Consider the following 15,446-nt stretch of genomic DNA (forward strand, 5'->3'; position numbering starts at 1 on the left):
CCAAGCTGTTTCCTTTTAATTTAAATTCTGAGGAAAGCCTAATGGTGATCAAAATTGAATACACTGAAGGAACAACTCCTAGGAATGCATGCGCACACACATACGCACAAGCCATCATCTACCCACATCAGCCCTCTCTCCCAAAGACACAGCTAGCGCAATGACTGAATGCAGCCTTTCGCCAAAGTATATGCCCCGTTTCTCCAACGCTCTCTCTGACTGGAGACTGCTAGTGTCGGTTCTGGCTGAGGGTTCCTATTTGCCAAAACACACTCCCTCCTTCTGCACTCACCTTCCTGCCTCCCCACGTCCGTTTGCCTTCCCCCTCTCCCGCCCTCCCCCCTCCCTCCCCCCCTCATGTCCCTCCATGTGAGCATTGAGAAGTGGATACATTTTGGAGACAGCCTGTCTGGACTGCTGAGGCATTCAGTAGAGCTCCGAATATACGAGGCAGAGGAGGCGCTTCGTGGGGCGTGCACTTCGCCCTGGGGCATCATGGTACTGCTCTGAACTGCCTCTTATCATGAGGCTTTTGCTCCAAAACAGCTTGCTTTGCCTCCTTATTCAGATTTTGTAACACAAGGCACAGCCCTAAAAAGCAGTATGTCACTGAATAGCAATTTTGAAGCATCAATGGGAAAGAGCTGTTACCTTCATGCCCTCCTAGTGGGCTTGTTGTATTGGCCACTGTGAGAAATAGGATGCTGAACTTCATGTTCTTATGTTCTGCATTGAATGCACTTTAATGAGCTTCTGCCATGCACTGAAAACTTGGTTATTCAGGCAGGCAATTGGGGTGGGTTTGGGTATTTTTAAATAATGTTTTAACGTATAATTTTACCATTTTAAATTGTACCATTGTACATTGCCCAGAGTGGCCAGGTGACTGGCCAGATGGATGATTAAGAAATTTAATAAAACAAACAAACAAACAAATTGTTGTTGTTGTTGTTCAGTCGTTCAGTCGTGTCCGACTCTTCGTGACCCCATGGACCATAGCACGCCAGGCCCTCCTGTCCTGCGCTCTCTCCCGGAGCGTGCTCAAGTTAATATTCATAATGTGGAATACAGGTAATGTATACATTATTAGAATTTATTTATACTTCTTCATCAGTTTAAGCACATCAGGGTATAGACGTTTAGGAGCATCAAGGCCAAATATAAAATCCAGATGTTGCCAGTCAGGAATATTATTATAAAAAGCTAAATGAGAGATGCGAGGGAGCAAGAGTTGAATATCTTTTTCATCTTCCATAATGTCTTTTCCTCCACTCCACACAGCTGTTGGCACAGTCATATCTTCTATTTTATAAAATGGAGGTGTGGTCTGTTCATAAAAAGATCAGAAACAGGTCAATGATCAAGTTTACATATTCTTATTTTCTGATATTTCTTCTTTCAGTACCTTCAAAACCTGTGGATGTATGACCAGGGATGGCCTAAGACATTTTGCTACGAAGATGGTGCCCCCTCCCCAGTCCAGGTATAGAAGCTGATTGGGTTGCAGGTTCATCATCAGCAAGGAGAGAGTATCCACTACTACACCAGAAGGAGCAGACCACCAGTTTAGGCCACCCAAGACAGGGTGGAGGGAAAGCCTGGAAGCTGCCACTGCTGCACTCCAGCATCCACTGCCTGAATCAGTTGCCTCACTTGGCCTAATGGTAGGGCTGACCCTGTGTGTGGCATCTGGCCCTGAAAAAATGATTATTAGTCCATTATTTCCTCTTAAGACTTGAATCTCTTCCCTGGGCCAGTAATAGCAAAAACTTCTATATTAAAGTTTTGGTCATATGAAGTACATTATTACAGATCTATTAGTTTGGCAGATATACTTATTGCTGCAGAATGGGATACTATGCTTCAGACCCTGTCTGAAAGGAGCATGTTTACTGCTGACTGCATATATAGGTAATAGTGCAAAAAATAAATAAACAAAAGTTCAGTGTTTTCTGTTTCAAATGTAGAAGTGCAGCATTATAGAACAGCATTGTTTTACTAAATTTTAAAGTAGCAGTCAAAATCAGTCTTTCAGGGCACAATCCTATGCATGTTTAGACAGAGAAATGCCTACAACTCCCAGCATTCCCCAGTCAGCAAAGCTGGCTGGGGAATGCTGGGAGTTGTAGGCATTTTCTCTGTTTAAACATGAATAGGATTGCACGCTAAGAGAGCAATCCTATGTTCTTTAGACAGCGTCTGGGGGAGATAGGATTTTTCAGTTTCCCAGCTACAAGCGCATAGCCAGGAAACCGTGCTCCCCTCCCCCACCCCCTTGGGGCTTTCCTGGGGGTGGGGATGGGAGAAGCTGTTTTAGACAGCTTCCTATGTGGTCACCAGCCCTGTTCCTGCCCTCTCCCTGAAGCCACACTTAGATGCACGTCTAAGGCAAAATGCAGGCAGCTGCAGCATGGAAGAAGTCCTCTTCTCCGTGCTGCTTCCACTCCACACCCTGCATTGGATAGGCAGTCCCCTCCGACTTTAGGGGAGGTCAGTGGTGCCTGTCTATCTCTACAGGATTGTGTCCTTAATGTTTCAAAATATTCATCAAATTCCCCCCATCCTTTCCCTTACCATGTTGTACACAACTTTGTTCTTACAGCCATAGTCATAGTATCTAAATTTGTGTGAAATGGTGATCTAAAAGGAAGGGGGGAAATATACAGGTTGAAAATTTCCATTTAAAAATACAGTCACATGCAAATTCAAAATCTAAAGAATCGAGTTACTATAACATTAATGAAATTCTTGTTAGAACATTGGAGTTCTTAGAAAGTAATTTAAAAAACCATTAAACTAATTCCAATTCTTGGGGAAATATTGATCCAGTTCAGACATCATGCTAGGCCATGGTTTCAAGTTGGTCCATTTCAAAGAAACCATAGTTAAATAGGGATGTATGAAAGTCACTTACCTTTCTGTGGATTATGTTGATGGTGGGGGGGAGGCATTCCGTCCCTCCCCCCGGAATCCTCGACGGGGGGGGAGGCGATCCGTTCCTCCCCCCTGGAATCCTCCACGGCCGGCTGTGCTCCATGGCAGCTCCGCGGAGCAGCCGGCCAGGCCCAGCCAGGCCAGAGCCGTCCACAGCCAGATTTCCGGCCGCGGAAGGCTCTGGGAAAAAACAAACAAACTGAATACGCAAATGGTGGTGGCTACGGCTGCCGCCATTTGCGTTCCTTATTTTTGGCTGTCTTAATCTACGTAAATATTTACGTAGACTATGAGGGCGAAAATAAAGGGGAACGCAAATAGTGTAGTGGGCGCTATTTGCGTCCCTTTTTGATTCACTGTTTTAGCCTACGTAAATATTTACGTAGGCTAAAACGTCAAATCAAAAAGGGACGCAAATAGCGCCCGCTACACTATTTGCGTTCCCCTTTATTTTCGCCCTCATAGTCTATGTAAATATTTACGTAGACTAAGACGGCCAAAAATAAGGAACGCAAATGGCAGCGGCCGTAGCCACCACCATTTGCGTATGCGTTTTTTTTTTAAAACCCAGCCATGATAGGCTATGTAAATCTTTACGTAGCCTATCATGTCGTTGTTTTTTGTTTTTTTACAAGACTGCAAATGGCAGCGGTGGCAGCCGGTCGGAAGACCAGCCGCTGCCACTGCAGCCTCCACCACCCGGAACATCCTCCCCAGGTAAGTCTCGTCCCAGGGGGGATCTGCGGGGGGGACGAGGGGTGGCAGGCCGTTCTGCCATGGAGCTCAGGGGGCCGAATGCACTGGCATTCGGCCTCACCGAGATCTGTGACGGAATTCTCTGACATCCCTAAGTTAACATTAACATGGTTTGTCAGTTTGGATGACACAACAAGTAAGCAAAAACAGAAGTAAAAGCTTCCCAACTCATGGCACACTGGGGAGGGGAGAACACAAGAGCCCAGGATTCTCTCCAATTCATTCTTTTCATGCTAAACTGTGGTTCAGTGTGACAACTGAATGTGACCACTGTTTAGTGGTAGAGATATTTGATACCCAAGTTTCAAAAACTAGAAGCACAGTCCTTCCACATCCATGTGCACAGATAGATTTCCACTGGCATTCAACTTAGCTTTCTTTTCACATGTCCACCACCATCCCACAGTGACAATTCCATTGCAACATGTTTTGACACTCCGGAGTATGTGAGACCCACCTGTACCTTATATATTGTAATCCAGTGGCCAACTATTCTCTAGTGACTAGTCCCCACGTTTTCAGCTTATTCTCCCTCTTTATAGAAGATAAGAGGAGAGGACCAATTGATAAATATATGTGAGGTGCAGAAATGCCTCATGCAATCAGGACTGCAGTGTGTAAGATAAAAAATACAGAAATGTGAATTATAAATACCTTCTATCAAATTTGTTCCAATGTTTTTGTCGGAATATTGAAGTACCTAGAAAAATATTTCTAAAACAATTGCCAGCAACTTTCAAAACAACTTTTTAACTAGAAATCTGGTCACCAAATCTTGAATATTCATAAACACATACCCTGTAAAAAGAACATTCAGTCACAATATCAAAGTCTGACTTCTGAGTTTGGCACTGCAGAGATAATACATTAACTAAACTCTACCTGACTCCAATGGTTTACAGCTTTTACTGAAGAAAAGTCAGGAAAGATTCCAACATACACATCTGCTCGACTCTAGAAAAACAATGAGAATGGAAGCCTCTTTAGAATGTGCTTTTCTGTAAGATGTCAAGGAGGCAATTAACACATGAACACCTTTATTGTACAAGTGGTGACAATCAAGACAATGCAACATACATATATACCTCAATTCTAATGTGGAAGCAGGCTTCTGAAACAGAGATGTGAATGCAGATGTATATCCATTTGAGTATCTACTCTCCACATTGCGATGCTCATCTAAGGGTGCAATCCTATGCATGTTTAGACAGAAAGTAGTCCAACAAGTCCCAGAATGCCCCAGCCAGCCAGGCTGGGAGTTGTAGGACCTTTTTCTGTCTAAACATGCATAGGATTGCACTCTTAAGCCTCACTGAATTGGCTGCTTGTTGTGGCTTAAGATACACATCCCTCCAGTGTCTACTGGTTATGTCTACTAAATTCTACTAAAAGAGAAAGAAAATCCTAATTATACCTGTAATGTTTGATGTTCTTGGGCAGAAACAGAACACTCCAAATATGAGGTTGCAAATACAGCTTTTACTGAGTGAGTCACAATACAAACTTGCATTCCCCCACAGTACAGGTGAGTCCTTTTATACCAATCAGTGTAACACTCAAATGAGTCTCCCATACAACACAAGCAAATACAAACACATATCATTACATTTCCCTTTTTCCTCCCCCCCATTTTTCTCTCATTCTCCATATCCATATCTTAGACGTTTTCTCACTATTCTTCCTCTAGATGTATTAGGGATGTACAAAAGTCACTTACCTTTCCGTGGATTATGCTGATGGTGGTGGTGGGGGAGACGTTCCGTCCCTCCCCCCGAAATCCTCGACGGGGGGGAGGCGATCTGTTCCTCCCCCCCGGAATCCTCCACGTCCGGCTGTGCTCCACGGCAGCTCTGCAGAGCAGCCAGCCAGGCCCAGGCCAGAGCCGTCTGCAGCCGGATTTCCGGCCACGGAGGGCTCTGGGTAAAAAAACAACAAAAAACCATGTACGCAAATTTGCGTTCCTTATTTTTGGCCGTCTTAATCTACGTAAATATTTACGTAGACTATGACGGCGAAAATAAAGGGGAACGCAAATAGCGTAGTGGGCGCTATTTGCGTTCCTTTTTGATTCACCGTTTTAGCCTATGTAAATATTTATGTAGGCTAAAACAGTGAATCAAAAAGGGACGCAAATAGCGCCCACTACGCTATTTGCGTTCCCCTTTATTTTCGCCATCATAGGCTACGTAAATATTTATGTAGACTAAGACGGCCAAAAATAAGGAATGCAAATGGCGGCGGCTGTAGCCGCCACCATTTGCGTATGGGTTTCTTTTTTTTTTTATCTAGCTATGATAGGCTACGTAAATCTTTACATAGCCTATCAGGTCGGTTTTTTTTTTTTTTTTACAAGACAAGACTGAAAATGGCGGCGGCAGCCGGTCGCAAGACCAGCCGCCGCAGCTGCCATCGCTGCCACTGCCGGAGCCACCGCTGCCCGGAACATCCACCCCAGGTAAGTCTCGTCCCGGGGGGGATCCGCAGGGGTGGTGGTGGGGTGGCAGGCCATTCCGCTACGGAGTTCGGGGGGCCGAATGCACTGACATTCGGCCTCACAGAGATCCATGGCGGAATTCTCTGACATCCCTAGATGTAATTATTGGTTTCTCCTCCAGCTCCATCTTTCTAAAATCATTCTGTTCTATAGTCACACTTCCAGTATGTTCCTTCACAGTCTCCCTATCATGACTTTCCTCAGGCATCCTCAGCCCCATGCAAATCCTTTCTGTTTCTCCTATGCAACCTTGCCTCCTGGGTTTTCACCACATATAATCCAGGAGTCTGATGACATTCAATTACTTTTGCAGGTTGCCACACTTCCTCTTTTTAAATATTAACTTTTTCTCCCACTTTTAATGGTGGCAAAAGTTTAGTCCCTTGATCATAATAAGACTTCTGCCTTTTCTGTCTCTTTCTTAATTGTTCTTGCACACTACTACATGAGACATTTTCTAGTTGCAACAATGATTTCGCTATAGGTAACCTTGTTCTCAAATGTCTTCCCATTAGTAATTAGTAAAGCAGTCTCCAGCTTTAGATAAGCTGGAGACTGCTTATCTAAAAAAAGGTGTATTTCTAAGATTTACCAAACAAAGATATGGATCTGTATTATCCAAACTGCTCTTGTTTAAGATCTTCTTAACTGTTTGGTAGGGATGGCGGAGAATTTCTCCACGAATCTCGGGGAGGCTGAATGCCAACGCATTCAGCCCCCTGAAATTGTTGGTGAAATTCTCTGCCCCCCCGCCCCCCCCAGGATGGGACTTACCTCCCTCGAATGTCCCTCTCGGTGGCGGGTCCCGGCGGGAGTTTGGCGGCGGTTCTTCCGACCGGCCGCCGCCATTATAAAATAAAGTAAAAAAACCCAACAACACCCGTGATAGGCTACGTAACGATTTACGTAGCCTATCATGGCTAGATTTCCAAAGTCAGCCATGATAGGCTACATAAATCGTTACATAGCCTATCACGGGTGACTTTGAAAAAAAAAAAAAGCGCGTACACTAGGGATGTACGAAAGTCACTTACCTTTTCACAGGGGTGATTCGCGGTGGGGGTGAGGCGCTTCGTTTCTCCCCCTGAAGTTCAGGCAAGGGGGGGGAGGCGTCCCACCTCGCCCGGCCGAAATTCAGGCCAGTGAGAAGCGCCCCGTCTCCCCGGCCACAAAAGAAAAAGTAAAAAAAAAACAAAACGTGATAGGCTACGTGACGATTAACGTAGCCTATCACGGCTAGATTTCCAAAGTCAGCCATGATAGGCTACGTTAATCGTCGCGTAGCCTATCACGAGTGACTTTGGAAAAAAAAAGTGCGTACGCAAATGGCGGCGGCCCATGGGCGCCGCCATTTGCATTCCTTATTTTGGCACGTCTAGTCTACGTAAAGATTTACGTAGACTACGGCGAAAATAAGGGAACGCTATTTGCGTTGCCTTTATTTTCGCTGTAGTCTACAGAACTCTTTATGTAGACTAGACGTGCCAAACTAAGGAACGCAAATGGTGGCGTCCATGGGCCGCCGCCATTTGCGTATGTGTTTCCCCCCCCCAAAGTCACCTGTGATAGGCTACGTGATGATTTACGTAGCCTATCACGGCTGATTTTGGAAATCTAGCCATGATAGGCTACGTAAATCATCACATAGCCTATCACAGGTGTGTGTGTGTGTGTTTTACTTTTTTATTTTGTAATGGTGGTGGCGGCAGCCGGTCGGGAGACTGGCCGCCGCCCCTGCCCCCACCGAAACGCCGCTGGGACCCGCCGCCAGGAGGGACATTCGCTGAAGGTAAGTCCCATCCCCGGGGGGGCAGGGGGCCGGCGGAGAATTTCCCCAACACTTTCAGGGGGCCGAATGCCTCAGCGCTTGGCCTCCCGAAGATTCGTGGAGAAATTCTCTGCCATCCCTAGCGTACGCAAATGGCGGCGCCCATGGGCGCCACCATTTGCGTTCCTTATTTGGTCCCGGTAGTTTACGTAAAGATTTACGTAGACTACGGCGAAAATAAGGGCAATGCAAATAGTGTTGCCCTTATTTTCGCCGTAGTCTATGTAATTCTTTATGTAGACTACCGGGACCAAATAAGGAATTCAAATGGCGGTGCCCATGGGTGCTGCCATTTGCGTACGTGCTTTTTTTTTTCAAAGTCACCCATGATAGGCTACATAATGATTTACATAGCCTATCACGGCTGACTTTGGAAATCTAGCCGTGATAGGCTACGTAAATCATTACGTAGCCTATCATGGGTGTTTTTTTTTCTTTTCACTTTTTTATTTCATGGCTGGGGAGACAGGGCGCTTCTCCCCGGCTTGAATTTCAGCCGGGCGAGGCGGGGCGCCTCCCCCCCGGCCTGAACTTCGGGGGGAGAACCGAAGCGCCTCCCCCCCACTGCGAAGCAAGCTGCGGGACCAGGTAAGTGCCTTTCGTACATCCCTACTGTTTGGATAGCTCTTTCAGCCATTCCATTTGATCTTGTGTAATATGGACTAGAAGTAACATGCACAAAATCCCATTCTCTCACAAACAATCTAAATGCCCTCGAATTAAATTGAGGACCATTATCAGTTATTACAACTTCAGGTATCCCATGTCTAGCAAATTCAGATTTACAATGCATAACCATGCATTTACTGGTTAAAGCTTCCAACAAACAAACTTTCAAAAACTTTGAATAATAATCTACTATCAAAATTCCTTCCCATGAAACTCAAATAAATCCATTCCCAATTTCTGCCATGGTCTTTCTGGTACTTCATGAAGTAAAATTGGTTTCTTTTGATTATTATTTCTGAAAATTTGGCATACCTTACAAGACTGTATTAATGGTTCTATTTGCATACACATACCCAGCCAAAACTTCACATCTTGAGCTCTTCTTTTACTCAGTTCAGTTCCCAAATAACTCTCATGAATTAATTCCAACATTTCTTGCCACAGCTTTTGGGGTACAATTGGTTTATTATTCTTAAATATTAAACTATCATACAGACTTAATTTCTCTCTGTAATTCCAATATGGTTTACATTCTTCAGAAAGTTGTATTTTCTTTTCTGGCCATCCTGTGAAAATAACTGCCTCTAATTGCAAAATGTTATCTTCCAATGTTGCTAATTTAAATTCTTTATATTTCAAATTAGAAATAGGTAGACAAGATAGTACCAAATTCACAGCAACATCAGCTTCTTCATTATTGAAAACTTCTCCTGTCATATAAACCCTTGATAATGCATCAGCTATTTTTAACTCTTTACCAGGTTTATATATTACATTCAGATGATATTTCTGTAATATTAACAACCATCTCTGAATTCTTGGAGGAGTATAGAATAGAATAGAATAGAATAGAACTTTATTACAGTCAAAGACCAGCTCAAAAAAGGAACTACATTAAAATTATCTGCCATATATCCCCAATCAAATTAATAGACACTTCAACACAGTGTAGTACTAATGTAATGCATATCAGCCATATTGGGTGAATGGCATTACTCTCCAGACTTTGTCTTTCATCCAGCTAGGTAAGTCTTGAGCTCCCCCAGCATCCTTCTTCGAACACCTATCACGGCCGCAAAAAAATTGGCGACACTATATGTAAATGTCGAATTAGTGTCAGACAACAATATGTAGGCATATTGTTGTCCTGTACATCCCGGAAAGTGATTCATCAGTGGGGAGATGAGTGCAGCATGAATATCTCTATAAAATATATACCACAGCAAAATGTGCTCTGTAGTTTCTATCTGTTCCATGCCACAGGGGCAGAGGCAGTCTGACCAGGGGATCTTTTTGTACTGTCCCTCCAAAACTGCCGAGGGGAGTCCATTTAGATGGGCCAAGGTAAATGCCCTTCTATGTTTATGCAGTTCCAGTTGTTCAAGATAGGGTGCAGCTGTTATGATGTATCTGTAGTCCTCCCTAAGATAGAATTCTGGGGCACTATTGAGGTCACTTTGTCTCTCAATATCTGCAATACGCTGCTTGATAGTCTCCACTACCTGTTCAAAACCCATATTTAATAAAGTCTGCAAGGGAAGCCCCAAGAAAGCCATTTTCTGTTCAGTTGACTGAATCCAATTGGATTTAAAATCATCTTGCAAAATTAGTGGGGCAAGGCCAGTAGGAAAATATGACAGTCTAAGCCGGTACACAAGAATAGCCACCCAGACCATAGCTTCAATTTTGATCTGGCCAGTCTCGAATCTTATCTTTGCATTGGAGACATCTCTAGGAACACCCAATATTGCCCTCAAAAATTTTGATTGTACATGTTCTAATGTTTGGGTATTTGGGAAAGGCCCCAATTGAGAGCCATACAATAATTGTGCTAGTACTTTTGCTTGGTATAATTGGAGGGCTAAATGGATGTAGTGGTTGCCTCTTTCATTCTCATAAATTGTGCTATTGCTGACGAGCTTCTCTGTGCATTTAATGCCACATATTTGCCATGAGCCTTCCTGGAACCATTTGCTTGGAAGACTACCCCTAAATATTTGAATTGGGAGACCTGCTGAATCTTATGCTGCTTTATCATCCATGATCTGATTTTTGGTATTTTTGCAAAAGTCATGATTTTTGTTTTTTGATAATTGATCATCAGATCTTCTTCCTCACAGTATTCAGTCAACTTCCACAATGCTCTTGTAAGCCCAATTGGAGTCCTTGAGATAATAGCAGCAGCATCTGCATATAGTAAAGTAGTTATATGCCTCCCTGCAATTTTGGGGGGATGAAAATCGGTATGGTTTAGCTGGTCTACCATTGAATTGATGTAGAAGTTGAACAAAAGTGGGGCAAGAATGCAGCCTTTTTTGGTTGGAACAGCCTTTGTAAGGTGGCCGTGAGCACTACATCTGACCTTAAGGGAGGTGTCCCTATATAGAGTCTGAATGAGTAGGAGCAGGCACCTATCAATGTTGGAGGCCTCTAATTTCTTCCATAGTTTGACCCTCGAGATAGAGACAAAAGGTCTATAAAGGCTACATAGAGTGAGGTGACCTTGTTTGAGATGTATTTCTTGATGAGATGCTGTAGTACCAAGCATTGATCCATGGTAGAGTGACCCTCCCTGAAGCCTGCCTGCTCCTCCGCCAATATCATATCCTGTTCCAGCCAGTCTTTAAGCTTCCTATATAAGTGCCTGGCATATAATTTACCGATAGTACTTAATAAACTGATGGGCCTGTAATTTGCGGGGTCATCTCTCTTTCCCTTCTTGAATATAGGAACAATAATGGCAGAGCCCCAATCTTCTGGTGTCTGCCCAGTCATGTCAATATAGGAGAATAGTGATGCTAAAGCTGGGGACCACCATTCTAATTATTTTTGACCACCTCTGGAGGGATCAGATCTTCGCCCGGTGCTTTGCCCGTTTTCATCTGGGCAGCTAGATCATAAATTTCTGAAGCCAAGACCGGGGGGGGGGGGGAGGCAAGGCAGAGCATCGTCAAGTGCAGTATTCCAGGCCACATGGGCAGCATCAGAATCCTTGTATAATTGATGGAAATGCTTCTCCCAAGCCTTTGGATGAATATAGCAGTCTGGCAGTGTTGGTCCACAAATTGGCAAGATCTTTACCAACCTCCAGAACATGGTCGGATCCTTAGATTTGGCTGCTTGAATCAGTTTCGCAGAGTTCTCCTTCCAACCTTTTTTTCTTTTGTATCAGTAGCTGTTCATAGGATTTTTTCTGTTCAAGAACATCCTGAGCTGCCTTCAGATCAGAACTAAATTTATACTTTTGATAGGCCTTCTGTAAGGCTTTTTTTGCTTGAACACATTCCCTATCGAACCAGGGCTTCGAGGGTGGATGGTGCTGTTGTTGAGGCACCCTTACTCTCCGAGTGAGGGCTTGTTTCAATTCTCAGGCTAACTCCTGATATAATTCCACCAGGCTCATTATTTGGGTGTTAAGTATTAGAGATGTCCTAATGTTTTGCATGTTGTTTGATGCAAGTACAGCCTTTAATTCCATGTCCATCCTTGGGGTCCATTTGACATGACAGTAAGCTTCCCCCTCAGGGAGTATCATAGGCATATAGTGATTGGAACTTTGTAGATAGTAGGGATGGCAGAGAATTTCTCCCCGAATCTTTGGGAGGCCGAGCACTGACGCATTCGGCCCCCCGAAGTTGGTTGGGAAATTCTCCGCCGGCCCTCCGCCCCCCCAGGACGGGACTTACCTTCGGCAAATGTCCCTCTCGGCGGCGGGTCCCGGCGGCTGTTCGGCGGCGGTTCGTCATGGGCGGGGGCGGCGGCCGGTCTCCCGACCAGCTGCCGCCGCCGCCATTGCAAAAAAAACCCCTAAAGTAAAAACAACCCAAAACACCCGTGATAGGCTATGTAATGATTTACGTAGCCTATCACGGCTAGATTTACAAAATCAGCCATGATAGGCTACGTAAATCGTCTATGACGGGTGACTTTGAAATAAAATAGCCTATGACGGGTGACTTTGAAAAAAAAAAAAAAGCACGTACGCAAATGGCGGCGCCCATGGGGCGCCGCCATTTGTGTTCCTTAGTTTGGCACGTCTAGTCTACGTAAAGATTTATGTAGACTACGGCGAAAATAAGAGCACGCTATTTGCGTTGCCCTTATTTTCACCGTAGTCTACGTAAATCTTTTCGTAGACTAGACGTGCCAAACGAAGGAACGCAAATGGCGGCGCCCCATGGGCGCCGCCAGTTGCGTACGTGCCTTTTTTTTTTTCTAAAGTCACCCGTGATAGGCTACGTGACGATTTACGTAGCCTATCACGGCTGACTTTGGAAATCTAGCCGTGATAGGCTACGTAAATCATTATGTAGCCTATCACGGGTGGTTTTTGTTTTTTTTTTACTTTTTGTTTCGCGGCCGGGGAGACGGGGCGCTTCTCCCCGGCCTGAATTTCAGCCGGGCGAGGCGAGGCGCCTCCCCCCCGGCCTGAATTTCAGCCGGGCGAGGTGGGACGCCTCCCCCCCTTCGCCTGAACTTCAGGGGAAAAGCGAAGCGCCTCCCCCCCACCGCGAAGCCAAGCTGCGAAAAGGTAAGTGACTTTCGTACATCCCTAGTAGATAGAGGTGCGGGGCTTTCCAAGTCAATAAGACTGGGAGATGATCACTGTGAAGTTTTGGGATGACCTCCATGTCCTTCAAAAAGGGAATCAAGTTTGTTGATGCAATGAGATAGTCTATTTGACTCATTCTGGTTCCTGCCAGATAGATAAATTCCACCGGATGGTCTTTCCCGGATGCACCATTAAGAGTGTGCAGGTTGAGCCTTGTAGTCAATTGATGTAGTAAGAGCCCAGAATAGTTAGATTTTAGATCTTAGGTTGTCGAGTAAATGGAAGACCATTTATACTAGGTGTAGGGGAATAAGCTTTTCATTGGGAAAATGGGGCGTGATCACTTGGACCCATCCTGGCATTAAAGTCTCCTCCCAAAATTGCATATGTATTGGGATAGGATTGGAGCAGATCTGCTAAGTATGTTTCAAATTCTGCCCAAATTTCCCCAGCCTGTAATTTCTTCTTTTGAGGGGGAAGATAAACATTTATTATCAACAGATCCCATCGATCAAAATGAGCAAGGACAGCCATTGCATGTTGTTTATAGGATGGCAGCATCCTTGTGCTTACGCACAAAGACGTAGCAATTAAGATTCCTAAACCTCCTTTACATCTTCCGCGTCTCTCCCCAGGGACTGCTCCAATAGAATATGATTGAAAACCATTAAACAGAAAATTCCCCTGGACTCATGTTTCTTGTAGCAGTACAATATCTTTGGAAGAGAGATAGTCTTTTGATTCAGGGTCCTGCAGGATTCCAGCCCAGCCATTTATATTCCATGTTGTAAGGCTAATTTTATTTATATGCTGGTTGTTTGTGTGTCATTGGGACTTAGGAGTGATACTTTCCAACTCCTGGGCACTCTTTTTTTCTTCCCTCAGCTCAGCTGTTAGCTCTGAGGCCAGTCCAACTGAGGGGACAGGTAAGTCCATCCAATTCCCTCCCAATGGGGAATCCACTTGGGGATATATCACACCTGATTTTAAATGGTGTCCAGTCATTCCTTGAGGGCTGGAGGCACTGGCTTGGAGTATCGGAGGGGCCTGGCAGTCTGCTTCTGCAGCATCATCTGGCTCTGTACTAAGCTGAATACTTGTTGAATTTTGTAATCCTTCTATAAGTTTCTCAGTAGAAGTCTGAGGCCTCAGGGTCTAGATCTCATCCAGTGTCCTTTCTAGGTCTATTGAAGATATTTCACACATAACATAGGAGTTGTAGTTTTTCCTTTCCATTGCAGGGAGTGGCCTTATTGGGGTCAACTCCTTTGTCCCCATCAGTGCCTCCATCTCCAGTCTGTGGCATACATAGCTCAAGTGAATTTCCACTGTCAGGTTTAGCCATTCTGCTATATGATTGTAGGTTTGAAATTGCTGTTATTTCTGGGGTCATTGTTACCACAGGCTTTTCCTTGGTCAATAAGGAGTGGAGCAGTCTATTATCCAGTCCCACATTATCAGCTGGTTTCATATCTGAGTCTAAATGATTATCAGGAGTGCCCAAATTTAGGACCAGGGAGCTCATAAGGGCTAGACTTGTGTAGGTAGAAGAGTCAAGATCTAAAGTATTGCTATCTCTCTCCAAGGCCAGATCTTCTTCATGTAATCTGTTTCTCGTTGGCATTAGTAGCTCATCCAGTTTGTTCCTTAATGTTAAGAGTCCATCCTGCTCGACTGGGTGGTTAGCAGCCAGCTCACAGGAATTATTCTTTAGCAGTTTATCTTTCTTATCATGGCTAGACTCCTCCACAGCTGTCCGAATTATCGATGATAAAGTGGTGCCATAGTTAGCCCTTCTGACTTTGGCAAGGGTGCTAACTCTGAGCTCTTTAAAAACTCTCTGAGGGGTTGTACCATATCCTCTCAGGTACTGTGCCGAGTGGAAAAGTTGCAAAGGCACAGTTGTTGACTTAAAGTCTAGGAATAATCTTTTGCAGTCCATTTGTGATGGCAGAAAGTGGAAGTGTTTTAAATCCAATGGGGGTATAACACAATTCAGTAATTCTGCCAGAGAGGTAAGGATTCTTTTCTTATTTGTCCAAAGCTGTGCATCTTTCTTTGGGAAGCATATGAGGACCTGATTTGTTTGGAGTATTCTTTGTACTCTCCCTTTTGTGTCATGTTGTACATATTGCGTTCACTCAGGGTTAAAAGAGGGGGAGCGTGTAACAATGGCATTGTCCTCGTTCCCACCTCTTTGCTGTAACTTGGAT

General features: G+C 44.5%; 1 protein-coding gene across 1 annotated transcript in view; it reads right to left on the reverse strand.

The window, feature by feature from the left end:
• Window positions 1–726: 726 nt before the first annotated feature.
• Window positions 727–15,446, reverse strand: part of LOC146350791 (lysosomal acid lipase/cholesteryl ester hydrolase-like) — a 41,610-nt gene continuing 26,890 nt past the window's right edge. The window contains exons 7-9 of the mRNA XM_084845761.1: window positions 4,573–4,644; window positions 2,575–2,640; window positions 727–1,327 (exon numbers count right to left, since the gene is read on the reverse strand). Coding sequence (XP_084701887.1) covers window positions 1,094–1,327; window positions 2,575–2,640; window positions 4,573–4,644 — 372 coding nt within the window. The 3' untranslated portion in view covers window positions 727–1,093. The remainder of the gene's footprint in view (window positions 1,328–2,574; window positions 2,641–4,572; window positions 4,645–15,446) is intronic.

Source organism: Heloderma suspectum, chromosome 3 (genome assembly GCF_057233095.1).
Source record: "Heloderma suspectum isolate Gila_16-S chromosome 3, 16-S_ref, whole genome shotgun sequence".
NCBI lineage: Eukaryota > Metazoa > Chordata > Lepidosauria > Squamata > Helodermatidae > Heloderma > Heloderma suspectum.